At 38.4% G+C, this 14,428-nt stretch overlaps 1 protein-coding gene across 1 annotated transcript; it reads right to left on the bottom strand.

The window, feature by feature from the left end:
* Window positions 1–1,011: 1,011 nt before the first annotated feature.
* On the bottom strand, window positions 1,012–13,715 carry LOC110989145 (uncharacterized). Its single transcript, XM_087134232.1, has 10 exons — window positions 12,693–13,715; window positions 11,092–11,165; window positions 10,342–10,539; window positions 9,711–9,781; window positions 8,970–9,147; window positions 7,841–7,888; window positions 7,531–7,593; window positions 5,930–6,010; window positions 5,155–5,341; window positions 1,012–3,867 (listed from the first exon to the last, which is right to left on the bottom strand). Exons 1-10 carry the CDS (start codon window positions 13,457–13,459, stop codon window positions 3,393–3,395), a joined length of 2,142 nt encoding a protein of 713 aa, XP_086990358.1. The 5' UTR covers window positions 13,460–13,715; the 3' UTR covers window positions 1,012–3,392.
* Window positions 13,716–14,428: the final 713 nt, after the last annotated feature.

Raw genomic sequence — 14,428 nt, forward strand, 5'->3', positions numbered from 1 at the left:
CTCGCAATCGAAATTAACCACAAGCGGAATTAATTATAGCGGTGTAGGTTTCCGAGAACTCAAGACGCGGCCTTTCATTCCAGACACATTATATTGTGCTCGAACACCAGCTGTGCCGTCCGTAGGTGGGCTAAAAAATGTTTCGGCTAGTGTAAATGGTAATAAGAATTAATCCAGCATCGGTAACGTGAATACTGGGCAACAGTGAACCCTTAGGAAACCATTTAAAGAGAAAAATACTAAGAATAATAGGCGTATAGGGTCGGATATCCTAACTGACAAACGGTGAACAGTCCGCACAAACTCATGAATATACACCTTTGTAATGAAAATTCTCTTCGTGTGGTCAAAATGACATACATGGAAAAAAAACTTGCCGCACAAAATGATGTAAATTTAAAAAATTGTGCATTACCATTGAGTTCCCAATCGACAACATTAAACCAGGTAATCAATTCTTTAAAGCCTAAATGTATATCACTTCTTTACAAAGAAATATTAGGCAAGTTTGCGTCGGTGTTGGTAAATTGAACTTTTTATCAAAAGAGATATGAAATTTCTTACAGAAATTTCAGGGGAAAAAATTTAACAGGTCAGTCATCACACACCCCCATCTCTGTACAACGGCGTAGTTGTTTTGACTTCCGCTCTGCCTTTGGAGAATATGTTGATTTCAATTCTGAAAATGGTAAAAGGTGTCCAAAGAATTTTATCCCTTCAATCGTCCACATTTGTAAATATAATTTTGCGTGCTTAAAGGACGTCAAAACCATACATTTTGATATACTTGCATTGATCTATAGTGTACCTTCAGCTATTAACGCTGAAATAAATGCTGTCACCAATGCCCTACACTTTGAATTATTCTCAATATCGATATAATGCCTAAAATAAATTCCAATGAAATACTTCAGGTCTAAAGAAAGTGTTATGTATGGTAGGAAATTGAGGGTAAAATTTCAACAGTTGGTTGGGACATTAAAAAAAACATGAATGACTAATGAACAGATATTTGCAAAAACTGTTTTTATTCACTGTCAGACACAAGTCCAGTGGTAACAGAATATCACTGTGGTTAATTCTGTGGAAACAAATGAAGTCATTCCTTGGGCGAGTAACTGTAAGTGTAAGCTGACGCAATGAAAATGTCCCAATCTTGTTCTCTGGTGTTTTCGCACCTATTTGTGAACGTGAACCAATCTACAAAAACGATAGCACCAGACAAATCGGGTTACCTGAAGTGGTTAATTAGCATCAATAAGCACAGCTTCCCCCACGTTTCTAAATCATTCAAAACACGTTGCCATGTTGTTGGTACCCGCTACAGTTCAACGGACACGGTTATCATTCTCAGTTGGCCTATGCTGGAGACATTTAATCATTTGATGTGTACGATACCTGGCAAATGGACCCCCACCTCTATTGTCGTATTTTTTTGTGGACGGAAGGTTTTCAATTCCTGTATGATTTTGGCGGTTAGAAGCACAATAGCTTTTGAGTCACACAGGGGGTCCCCTTTCCCATATATCGTAAGGATATATTCCATGAATTGGTCAGCTTTCCCTAGTCTACGATCATATTAAACATACAACATGTAATATTGCTAAGAATGGACACACATCTATTACCCATAATTACTTCGCACATTTATGAAATCTGTAAATCTGTATCCGACATACATAGGTCGGTTGTGTGAGAATTGGCTTTCAGTTTAAGAAATGCCAAAACAGCACTTTAAATAATAACTGTATTCATTAGACTATGAAAATATCAAAATCAATATTAAAGCAGGTAATATTAACAGAATAATGAAACTGATAAATTGGGAACGCACGAAGTTACTTCATATTAAAAACTTAAAAATGGAAAGAATAAAACACTGATTGGACACAGATTAATATCACACAATATCAATCAAACAAGACACTGTTTTAACATTGGTCACTACGGTAGACTAATCAAAGAAATGTTCTGGGAAATAATTACATGAAAGATTCCAACAAGTTTCTAATAGTATTGTTAAGGAATTATGATTTTTTCCAATGTAAAAATTGACAGAGAATGATTTAGGTTTACCCCTTTCAAGTTAACTTTACATAATACCACACTACTCCTTTGTGTGGACGAATTAAGGTTTCTAATGCTGGACCTTTACCCTAGTCATTTCGAATTGACTCCCAACAAATGTCCCCAGACCATTTTCCATGGGTATTAAATCTTTCAAAGAATCTTTAAATGCAGCAATGTCACAAATGTATGAACCTAGGAAATTTCGCATCATTAAATAAAGTCACAACATAAAGTGTACTAAAAACACGTCAAGACAAAACACATGTACACTTAAATACAGATGGTCCAAGTTTCTAATACATAAACTTTAAAAAACTTCTCACTGCGGAAGGAGCACACGTTTAGTAACTAAATATTTACAAACCAAACAGCGGAATTGGACTTAAATACTTAGATCAAGTATTGCAAGACATTGCATTACGTGGTCATCTGTGCAATGACACATCAGGTCAACATACAAGTCTGAATTGTACATAACAATTGGAATTCCGCAATAATTTTCACGTTATCAAATGACAAAAAAAGAATGTTGATGGTTATCTCGCACACAAAATCAGCAACAAAAAAAACACCAAGCATGAAAAAACAAATCCCATTCAACATTCAATAAACAATGAAAGTTTACCACGTTGAAATTAGAAAAAAGTATAACAGAGAAAATTTAGAGTCAAGTTGAGAACTGTGGTCAAGCTTCATAATCATGAAAGAAATCACAAAAGGTCATTAAGAATGCCATGCAAGGGAAAGAATGTATGGGATGTGCACTCGTGCTAAACATAAACCAGAAACAAATCTTGCACATTGAAATATGACATGAGGTCATATGGGAAAGAAGACCAAAACATTTTACAGCATTTTTGATTTCATGTGTTCTAATAAATGTGGAAGCATCCAAAACCAACACAGTGTCTTTCGTCTTCAGGGCTCAACTATACAAAGCTAAATGGGCTTTTACCCGTTCATGCCAAGTAGTGCATTTTGCATGTAAATTGCGTCTTTCGGACAAAACAAGGGGAACCTTCCTTGTGCAACAATACATGGTAGCTATTGTTTGTCATGCACAGGTTTATCCACTATGAACACAGGGCAAGGGCTCCTTATATTTTCACTGTTTGCTACGAATGATGCTATTTAAGAACATTTATAATTATCATTAACAGGAAAAAAAATTCAGCTTGTTACAATTCAGCTCTGAAGACAATTGATACTGCTTTCGATCTGGGTGCTTCCATATTATTTGAACAGATAACATTAGAGAAAACATGTTTCCCATTGAGGGGGTCTTTCACATGGCTAGAAACACACAAATTTATAAGTGGTTACTAAGTGGTTTTAGCATTTTTCACCACAGGCAAAATGGGGTTATATCCCCTCAAGTAACAAAGATTAGTATATGCATTTCTACGCGAGACCATGCGATGCAGATAAAAAAGGTGGTGGGATTTTGGCATGGCACATACTATTTTTTTATATCTAGAGAGCCAAACAAAAGTCTGTTCGCAGCATAGAGTGTTGTCACCACTTACAAGATGATTGTCCGGATGGTACTTGGCCTTGCACCCATCGTCTGTATGATTGCGAATGTGTAAACGATCGATGCATTTCTTAGGCAGCATCCACATATGCGACCAAGGCCAGGGCAGAGGAAGGGGCTTTCTTGCCACTCTCATGTTGTCTAGATGGCACATGTTATCATACACTAATGATAACTTGCTCCACTCAGTTGGCGATATACCCTTCAGGTGTATTGCTAACCAGGCAAGAAGAATTAAAAACACCTGGGAAGGAGACTCTGACCTGAAGTTTAAGAAAATAAAGGAAATGCAAGCTAAGGAACACATTTCATAGAAAGACATTTTTGCGGAGGATTGTTGTAGTCAATCGGCTGATAAATACATGTGACACTTAACATGTTCTGTAAATCGTTTAAACTGTGTACCTTTGTGTGGCAAATCTTTCTTTTGCGTTGTGAATGTGTGATGCATTGTGGTGGTCCCATTTCTGATACCACAATGCAGCACTTTGCACATGCGTAATCGGGCGGGGTTTCCCGATGAGTCAGACGACTTTTTTCATCAAATGAGGGCGCACCTTTTTGCGCTTCAATAAAATTTTGTACAAACAAAAATGCTATTGGTGTCTGTTTTATTTTAACGTAATTTTATTAAAGGAGGCCATGTGGCCTGGTGGTTCGGGTTTGTAGATTATGATCATAGGGTCGGGGGTTCATATCCAAATGATGGCAGCAAGATGTGATCTGGGCAAGTCAATTAACCCCAATGTACCTCTTGCCACCCAGGAGTGCGGACAGACATGGTTATGTTTAGCAGTTTCCAGCAAAATGGCAGCATCAGACTAGAATACTAGAGATGGCATCAGGAATGTTCAGATGATGGCCACCCAGTGTTGAGGGATAATATTCAGAGAGACATACTGTAGTATTCGCTACATAAGAACAGAGTATTATTAGTTGGGATGTCACATTCAGTTTTCTTTTAAATTCATTTCATTCTTTGCAATTAAGCTGCTAACAAAGACCACTGAAGCGAGAAAGCCAGCCACTTGTTTTGAGTTTGAGATACAAAACGGAGTGGTCTCTGTCTGTTACCCTCTTCCTTCAAACACCAATACTCATACAAGGCTCTTGCCTTTCAGCAAGATTGTGCTCAAATTAAAGTGTCTGGCCCTCCATATTTGTGATGGGTTTAGCTCACGGTAGTCAGGCAATCACTTTGTTTACAATGTTTTGGCAATGTGGAATTGGCATGGTTCTAGCATTAGCCTGTGTTATATGTCATGACCGTTGTCCCCACCTTTCACACCTACAGTACAGCACCACAGTGAAAACTAGAGCTTGTTTTAGGCATAAGTACACACTGTTAAGGACTTTAAATCCATTACAAGAATAGGCATGTATCAACATTAAGCAATTACCCATAAGGAACAAATAACACAAAGGAATGTTTGCAGCATCTCTTTTAAGTAACTAAAAGGACACAGCTAATAATTACATATATACTATGGCACAACAAACATGATATACAGTGATTCGGTTACTCGTGCAAGAAATAATCTGAAACTGACCTGTACAAGGATTGCCAGTATTCAATGTGCCCACCCGCACGGACAATGAACAAGTGTCCCCGGCTCCATTTCTGGAGTGACTTCCTACCACCAGTATCCTTTCTGCATGACATTGGGTTTTCTTCTTCACAACCAGCCATTATAGCAGGCATTTGTTGAGAGTTCTCTTCTATGAAACTTGAAGTGCCTACATTGAAACCATAGTGATGATGTAGAGGGGAAAAAAATCAGGTGTGTGTAAGTATGTTTAAAAGAGCATTATTTGTCAAACTACTTACATCAGCATCTGTAGTCTCGTGTACATGTATTATGTGAAATCTCATACAGGGACAATTATTTAGTAGTTATGTGATGGGCACTCACTTCTTTCAAAAACTCTCCATATTCAAAAAGACAAATATCCATGGCATTGCTGCAAAAGTATCCAGTTAACTTGCTACTTCTACTAGTAAAAGCTTCAAATTTGAGGAAACAAAATTGTGTCTATAAGTCGTAGATGTGATAAAACAGGGATGCACTACAGACAACCACAGAGGCCTAATGCCTTTGGGCAGTGGAAACATGCTGAGGACAGGAAACAGACAGTTAACAGCAATATTTGGGAAGAAAATGTTTAACAGTAAAGTGAACCACATGAGCATTTTTTTATCTAGCCAACAAGTTACAAAAGCAACAACTTTTTCAAATAGAATAAAAACTCACTTGGGACTCACAACTTTGGTCAATGGTGGAAGGTCAAAAACTGAATTCTGCATTTGGGAACAAAGATACATACCCTGAGCATCAACAACAGATGATCCATCCAAACTGGCATTCACGCTGGAAAGGACAGCGTCAACATTACGGATGGTTGAATCTGAAAAGCAATTGAAATGACAAACCAGAAAGGTGAAGCAAATATCACAGACAACACATAAAAAGAAAAACTATTCCTATCCATAAACAACTAAAATTCAGGGTTACATATGAGCAGAAAAAGGGTGATACTAACCAAACAAAAATTAATTTTAGATGGTAAAATAGGCAACGCCAATATTTTTTGGGGCCAATAACAATACATATATTTTTACACAGGGGTGAGACCGGACCATGACAAAAAATCCATGATCTTCAAATAGTATTATTTGTACATGTACACATGTACATATATGAACATGTATATGTACACTGTACATACATGTATGAATGTGCATGCATGCACATGTACCAGATCATAAATGTACATGTACATGCATGCACGTATGCACATTATATGATATTGATGTACACACACAACCTCACTATGAAGTTCCATGTTTTTGCTCCAAGTCTAAGAAAAATTGGGACACAGCAAGCAATTTGCAGCAGTTTTGTATTTGTTCCCTGTTTCAAAAGAAAATTCACATTACCGAACACACTGTTCATGGACAAAACATACTATGCCCTTTAAGCCTCCTACATCATACCAGTACAAGCATCTGAAGTGCCCAAATTTATCACTCTTTACGAGGAAAACTCTGTGGATCATCCCCCTTCACCATGATGCCAAGTTCACAATCCATGCTCATCTCCAACCATAAAACCATAAAAATGTCCACGGATTTTTGGCACCTTTTTCAACAAATAGGCCCCGCATCTCGGTCAATTATTTGTTATACGATTGGAATATATACAGGGCAGATCACCCACCCTCATATCTTAAGTGTATTCGAACAGTGGCCAAGAAAATCTACTTTCTGCAACATTTCCACTATCACATTTGTGCTTATCTCGTCAAAGTGTTTCTCCAGATATCTGAAAAAGGTACCAAGTAAACCAACAACAAACTGAATAACCTTCATGCTTGAGTCCAAAAACTTTGACATGTCATTTGCCAAACCATGGTACTTATGGACGTTCTCATTTACCTGGCCGGCAACCCTAGTAGCATCTGTTGCACAGATCTGCAGCATACATGTATTTACAACATCTGGCCACCTTAGAATCAGCTTTATCTATTACCTTCCCCTTCACAGCAACTACATGTTTCTGACAAATATCCCAGCGGTTTACCTTGACTCATTTCTCATGCCTTCCCTTGTAATCCATCTGGGCAATTTGGCTACACTCACAACCAAATGAAGTACATTTCCCTTTCTCTCCATAAAAATCCTACACAAAAACGCTCCTCTATCTTTACTACAACACCTTCATCCTCAATGCCTGGCCCTGTGCTGCCATTATCGACTGTACTTTTCATTTTTTTTAACAGCTTAACCAAAATTGTAATCATCATAACAATACATTTATTATAAGCTCAAGTAAAATGACCCACTAAGAAAAGAAAGTGTCCATATTCCATGAAACATGCATTTCTGAAACTTTTACAAATTTCAACAGGTAACAAGAGAGTCATACCTTCAACTGGAGAGTCTGTCAAACAATCAAGCTCTTCTTCGCTCTCATCGACATGGGTCGAATCTAAAAAGTATGACAAAAAAGGAGTTGTACTTTAAATTTTCCATTTCGCATTTAAGTGACACATCAATTCCGTAGCAATATCTGAAAAGGTTCATGCCAATGCACTGAAAGGAAACTGCTTAAATTGTTTATACAATGGCCAAATAAACAAATCATTTCATAACAGTGAGGTGGTAAAAACAAGCACGATTGCATTATGAAGTGAACCAAAACAACAAATAAAAAAGGAAAAGTAAAAATTGCATACCTCTGTCTTCAACATCTAAATGTGTCCGAGTTCTGCCTTCTCCAGTATCTGTAGAACAGAAAAGCATCTATGTGTCAATGCAATGGCAGTGGGTCTTGATAATTGTATGTACTACTTTGCATTTGCATACATGCACTTAAAAAAATTAGGTATCAGTCAAGCAGGTACATGGATATCTTGCTAGGTACTAGATCTGACAATATTGCGATAACAATATCTCAAATGTCAATGACCAAAAAATTATCTGGGACAATTGCCTATTAAATTTGCACAATATTACCATGTATGAACATTGGGCTCAGCAAGCTGAGAGTTGATGGGCTGAAATTTGAAAATAACCAATGTATGAAAGCACAATGGCAATTGCAAAAAGGACAATTTTATTCAACCGTATCTCACTAAATGCCGAAAATGTGCCATGGCACGCCAGATTAATAAATGGAGCTTCATCAGAAAAAAATTACACAATGAATACGCCATAACATGAGGAGGATGGTGGGGACATGACAGTATGAGTTCAATCCTGCATTGACTACATTTTACTCCACAACATACAAGGCATTTAAGATAAACATGACTTGGCCCGTCTTAACTCTCCTATGCTGAAGTCATTCTTTGGGTCACTTGGTAAACACCTCAAAGAAGCACAGCTGTGTCGTGTTGTGCACTGCACCAACATGCAAGATAGTGACCTTGGGCACTTGTGCATATTTGTGCTGTAAAACCAAAGGAGGGTTTTAAAGAAGAAAACTCAAGGATTAAAGGCATCCATTCTCCTGAATCGGTCTTAAATGCATGTTCAATTAATTCCTGCCAGGGATTCTGGTTCCAGACACGTACTGATATTTTTTCACTATCAAAAGTGGAGATAATCTAACTTGGTTTTTACAAGGCTGCAGGCCTGGCTGAAATACTTGGGCGTCAATAGATTTTGTCTGTCGTTCGTGGGGGTGCAAGTTTACAGTAAATGAAGGTAGTAAATTTCAAAAAATTTTTGGAAAAAAAAAAAAATTTACCCAGTCCAGCATCTTCAACATTGATTAATCGACTCTAAGTGGTTAAGACTTGCCAAGCAGAAATTTACTGACATTTCCATTAAATACAATTTAAGAGTATACAATACACCAACCTGATTTAATGGTGTCAGCAACTTGCACACCACAGTGCTTTAGGAATTCACGGATTCCAGTGGGGATGTCAGACTTTTCTGCCACTGTACAATGTGCTTGGCAAAAGGCTTTGCCACGAAGTGGAACATTAGTGCAGACATCGGGGAGACCTGGGATCTCTATTTTTGAGACCACACTCTATGAAAGTAGAAAATAAAAAACAAATAAAAATCGGCAACGGGAACAACTTTGTTCAAAACATTTAAGGTACACACTGGTGGACGTTAGTTTCCGTTACTTTACAAAATTGTGAATGGCAACAGTGCAGAATGCCACGACTGGAGGTAATGGGTCAGATGTTGTGTTGTTTTTTACTTGTCTAGCACACATTCAACACAATATAAAATTCCAATCAACCACACTGCGGAAAAATGCTATTCACACTGCTTTGACAAAATAACAGGAAATGCTGGAGGCTGCTGAAGGATTGAGGTACATGTAGTAGGCACCTCACCCGAAGAAAACATTTCCAAAAAAAATTTTTGGAGAGTTTTGAGGATTGATGCTGAATGCAGTTTCTTCATGTCAATTAAACGTTCAGGTAAGATCCACAGGCTGACACCACTTACAGGTGAACAGTATGACAAGGTAATCTAAACTTTTACCCAGTTGCATCTTCTTTGTTAGGGGCATTTTTGAGGAGGTGCTAGAACTAAAATTGTTACTATTTAACTCAAGAACTTCAACGAACATGCACATACCTTGACTTTATACATGCAATGAGGAAATCTCAACTTCCAAATTCCATCCACTGCAAAAACACGTCCACAACCTGAAGGAACACCCCAAAAATTAAAGTAAACATTAAGTGTTACATTTGCAATGGAAACAGAGAAATTTTATCACATAAAATCTTCATTTAGCCAGAAAGCCGTTCATGGTTCCTACAGATACTGTCAGGTAATGCTAGAGGAATTTAGAAGATTCAGGAACTGGGTAACGGTCATTTTGAGTATCAAGTCCAAGAATTAGAAGATTTCTGAGGACTAAGAATGAATGCAATTTCTGGATTAGACCCACTGGAGGATTTGGGAAGATTATGTGTGCACTACCAAAAAGACCCCAGTGGGTTTGGGTTACAAATAACCGTAACACTTGACAGAAAGTATTGGTGGCCTATCACTATAAAACAGGAAATTTCACACATGGAGTACACTATCAAGAAAGAAGGCACTGGGTTTACTTAAGCATACAGACGATGTGGAAGACTCGACATGTTACATCAAGAGCTAGATATATATATATTCAGAAGGTAGAAGGTGGTTTCAAAACGATGTCTAGTTTTGACGGTGAATTAGGCCATCTAAAAACAAATATCACATGTACAGTAACCTTTGGCTTGGCAGGCTGGGTGGCAGTTCTCATGCGGATAGGGCTGTTTCCTCCTCAGCTTCTCTACTTCCACCAGAACTTTTTCTTGGTCACTGTCCACTCTCATGAGGTTAAACATGTCTAAACGGTTTAATGCACGAAGTTCATTTTCCAGTTCACCACTGAAAAATGCAGAGGACACTTGCTTGTAGTTGAGGCCTGTCCAAAAAATGCATTGCAAAAGGACTGGTAACAATAACAACGCTAAAAAATGCAATTTTAAAAGAACAAGAAGTAAATTGTGATGCCGCAACAAGCACGACCTGGCCAATAAACTATGTTGAATATGCAGGTTGTCCCAGGAGGTGCTACAGGTACATGTACTTGTTTAAACATGAACAATTATTCACAATAAGTCCAATTTCTTATGGACCGAAACAGGAGAAAACTGGGAAAAAATTGACAGCGCATTCCAACACCTAAAATTCCAGCGATGACAATGCACCTCAAATGCCAAGAATTTACGACCCCAATGCTCAACAGGTATTAGAGGAATTTTCAAAGATAAGGAATATGTCGAATTCTTTGGTGGAGCCAATTAGGGTATCTCAAAAGGGCTTGGATAGGCCTATCTACCTGTACATGTAGTAGCAAACTTGGACAGTGTTAATGGTAAAAATAAAATAAGGCAAAAACAAACACTTTGGAGACAGGATGGCATTAAGAGGAAAACAATTTTGATTAAGCATAGTAAAAGGGCACAATACACACCTGTGTGTCGAGTTAGGTTGAATGTGTCATTATACGATTCTGCAAATCCAACGAAACTGACCCAAGCATGGTTTCTGTGAATAGAAAATTTACACAAGTTTATGATAACACTTAATATCAAATTCCAGAATTGAACAGGTCCAAAAGAAGGTATCAAAACAAGTTTGAGGGTAACATTGTGTGGCAGAGCCAGAAATTTGTAACAGTTACTTTTTAGCGTCTTTTCATAGGAGTAGTTCCCCTCTAAAAAAAACAGTTTTGGGTTTGAGTTCCCCTGGATTTTTCTGTTAGTGTACCCCCCCCATTTATTTACTTTGGTCTTTGCTTCTACCCATATAACTTAACCCCATGCTCTGGCCACATTAAGTTTTGAACAGCAGACCAGCAGAGATACCATCATTGTTCATTTGTTCCTCCTAACTGGAGTGTGTGTTTCTACTTGAGTCAGGTTTCTGTCTGCTTCTATGAGTCAGTGATTGAAGTCTGAGTGTAAACTCATAGGGTCCATTTTACGCACTGTGTTGGGATTGGGTTTTGGTTTTGAAGCTTTTAAAGTTTTAGTCTTTGGGTGTTTTTTTAGTCCTTGAGTCCTTTTAGTTTTTTTTGGCATTTTTCCTGTACTTTTTCATTAATAAATAATTTTGTGTCCCTTTTTTGAAGTCAAATATTGTGTCCGAGTCCTTGTTAATTCAGTTTCCTGCGACTTTTCCTTCAAATATCCTTGGTTTAGTTAGAGTTTTTGTCGTTTTGCGAATTCCCCATAGTGTGCCATTTTTCCCTGTTACAATTGCAATGCTGATTGCAGAGGATACATTGCACCGGTTTCTAGGTTAGACATTGTGTTGTTTATCTTCAGCAATACATAAAGTCATGCCTACATGGAATTCTCCACAGTCCTCTAGGATACACGTAACATTCAAAATGCCTCATCATATATGAAAAAGAGTCAAATGGCCCCTCAATTTTTTAAAGAAATATAATTGATACACACAAAACCAGGATACCAGTCGTGTAGGGTCTGTAGCACTACAGATAACAGGCACGAATACTACAGGCCCCATATCCGGCTGCATTTGGAACAATGACCAACACAAAGTAGGTGGAAGGCTAGTTCTCTATGTCTCCCATCTTCCTTCATGTTTCCTAAATCAATACTGGGCCTAAAGTGAACCAATGATGACTCACTGCTAATTGGTTATGCATGGCACCCTCATGCTGCTCTAGCTAAAGATAAGACACATGCTACAACAAAGGATCTACATGTCCATGTGTGTTTTCTGGAAGAACAAGATTCTATCAGCTGAAAGGCAAAGTACTCCTATAAAGTACTCTACCTGAAGCATGTCAAGGTTGAATTTTAAGACCAAATAATGGCAATTTTTTCGTGTGAAAAATATCCCTTGAAATGTAGTAAAATGTAAATTTGATTATATAGAAATTATTTCTAAGCGTATACATCACAGTTCGATAAGTCTGTTTTCAATGCATTTTTAAATGTTGGTTGTGTGTTGACGCTACTATCAATGTGTTGACGTGTGTTGATGGTGTGTTAACGCTGATTAGTACGACCCGCAAAAAGAGATAAAGAAAGCATTACTCACGCCAGGCTACACTGCAGCTCGAACAATTGCCGTTCAACATAGAAGGTATTGCTTGCCTTCACAAACTGCCTGCTTTTCTTATACAGCTTGTAGCCGACTGTTGGGTTACCGTAACAATCATAACGGTATGTTAGGCTGCAATGGCGACATCTTAGGGTTGTTTTTCTGCCATTCTTTGAACCAGTCAAGGTAACTACAGTCACTTTGATGGCATCATGATTGTGGCTCAGATCACGATTACAAGAAATACATGATGAATATGGAGGAAGCAAACAGAAATCGAGGGAATCTTCGGGGCACGCAGGATAAGAAATGCAGGACACTAGCGGGCATGTGCTTGAACTTGTTTTGGTCAGACTTGCTGAAGACGCGGCAATTGGACTTCCTGAAGCCAAATTCAAAGACGGGTCGATTGGACTTGCTGACGCAGCTGATGGTGCAGACACATTCAGATGAAGCCTAGCCGACAACAAAAATTCACACAGGTTTACATCTGCTCCCAGAGTTTCACTAAATATGGATGCGTTGAATGAAGACGACACGTCACTCACTTCAATGGCTCGTTGAATTCGGCAAACTTCAAGAAATCCGTACTTCGAGACGACCACTCCAAACTGTTCCTTTGTGCTCAGCTGATTGAAAGAAGTTGACGTGATGTCTAACTTTCTCAACGCGATCTGATACTGTTCCACTACCTTGTCGTCTTCTTCGAGTCTACTTACAAATGCAGCTAAATCAACTTTAGAAACCTTTGTCTTTGGCATCATGAACAGAAAACATACTAAACGGCGATTCAAGTGAAGAAAACGGGCAAAATGTTCACTGGACAACACTCAAACCGCACACGTGAGTTAGAGGAAAGCGTGCAAGATTATGATAGAAAGCGTGCAATAAAGTTTCGCAGGCGTTCTGTTGTAAACGTACGTGGATATATGTGATGCTTTCGCTGCGTACCAGTGAACTTCTGCTCGTTAATGCGCATGCTCAGTTCTGCAGCAGTGTAGCAGTGCTACAAGGAAGACCGTGTGGATTCGGCCGTCTCATTTCTGGCTGCATATGAACACGAAATAGGGCCTACAGGCGTAATGATTCCCAGACGCGTGTGAGCGTTTTAAGAATGACAATCAGTCATAACATCAGGGTATCCGACTACGACAGAAACGGGTGTTACCTCTTTCTCAAAATGTCAAGCGGTACGCTCCCATATATGGAAACCAAGAACACACTGGGGACAAGTTAGGGCCGTTTTCCAATACTCGACTTGGGCTCCGTTTCAGGCTTCAACTGTTTTTTTTACTTCCTGACTTTGAGGTTGTAAGCGCAATAGTAAGTCTGATAGTGCCACAAAGCATCAAGTAAGACGCAAAAGAGCCAAAAATTACGGTATTTTAATTTAAGTTAAATGTTTCAGGCCCAAAATCGAGGATTGGTTTCTACATGAAGCGTGCGACGGCGACGAATTGAGTGTTGGAAAACGGCTTAGGTATCGTTGAATAAAGTTACGGAGTACAAAAGGGACACGCTTATTATTGTCCTCGTTTTAGGTTACTTTCTAAAACAAATTAAGAAAAACAAAGGTGTGTATGTTACAAGATTGGGATCGATATTCATACCTTTAGTCATTAGCTATTATGTTTATTTGATTTAAACATAGTTTGAAGAAGTGTTCACTCATGACTTTGTTTGATGATTGCATGGGTATTTGTGGCCTCCGTACCATGCCAGTTGCAACGTGA

Source organism: Acanthaster planci, linkage group LG03, assembly GCF_054643075.1.
Source record: "Acanthaster planci isolate LZ-2023a linkage group LG03, COTS_SCS, whole genome shotgun sequence".
NCBI classification, from domain to species: Eukaryota; Metazoa; Echinodermata; class Asteroidea; order Valvatida; family Acanthasteridae; genus Acanthaster; species Acanthaster planci.

Excerpts from the sequence above, each read along its gene's own strand:
- LOC110989145 (XM_087134232.1), bottom strand. The coding sequence starts at position 13,459 with ATGATGCCAAAGACAAAGGTTTCTAAAGTTGATTTAGCTGCATTTGTA. Across the intron at positions 6,011-7,530 it reads GACAGACTCTCCAGTTGAAG|ATTCAACCATCCGTAATGTT; the intron begins GTATGACTCTCT and ends ATTGCTTTTCAG. Across the intron at positions 5,342-5,929 it reads ATCTGTTGTTGATGCTCAGG|GCACTTCAAGTTTCATAGAA; the intron begins GTATGTATCTTT and ends GTTTCAATGTAG.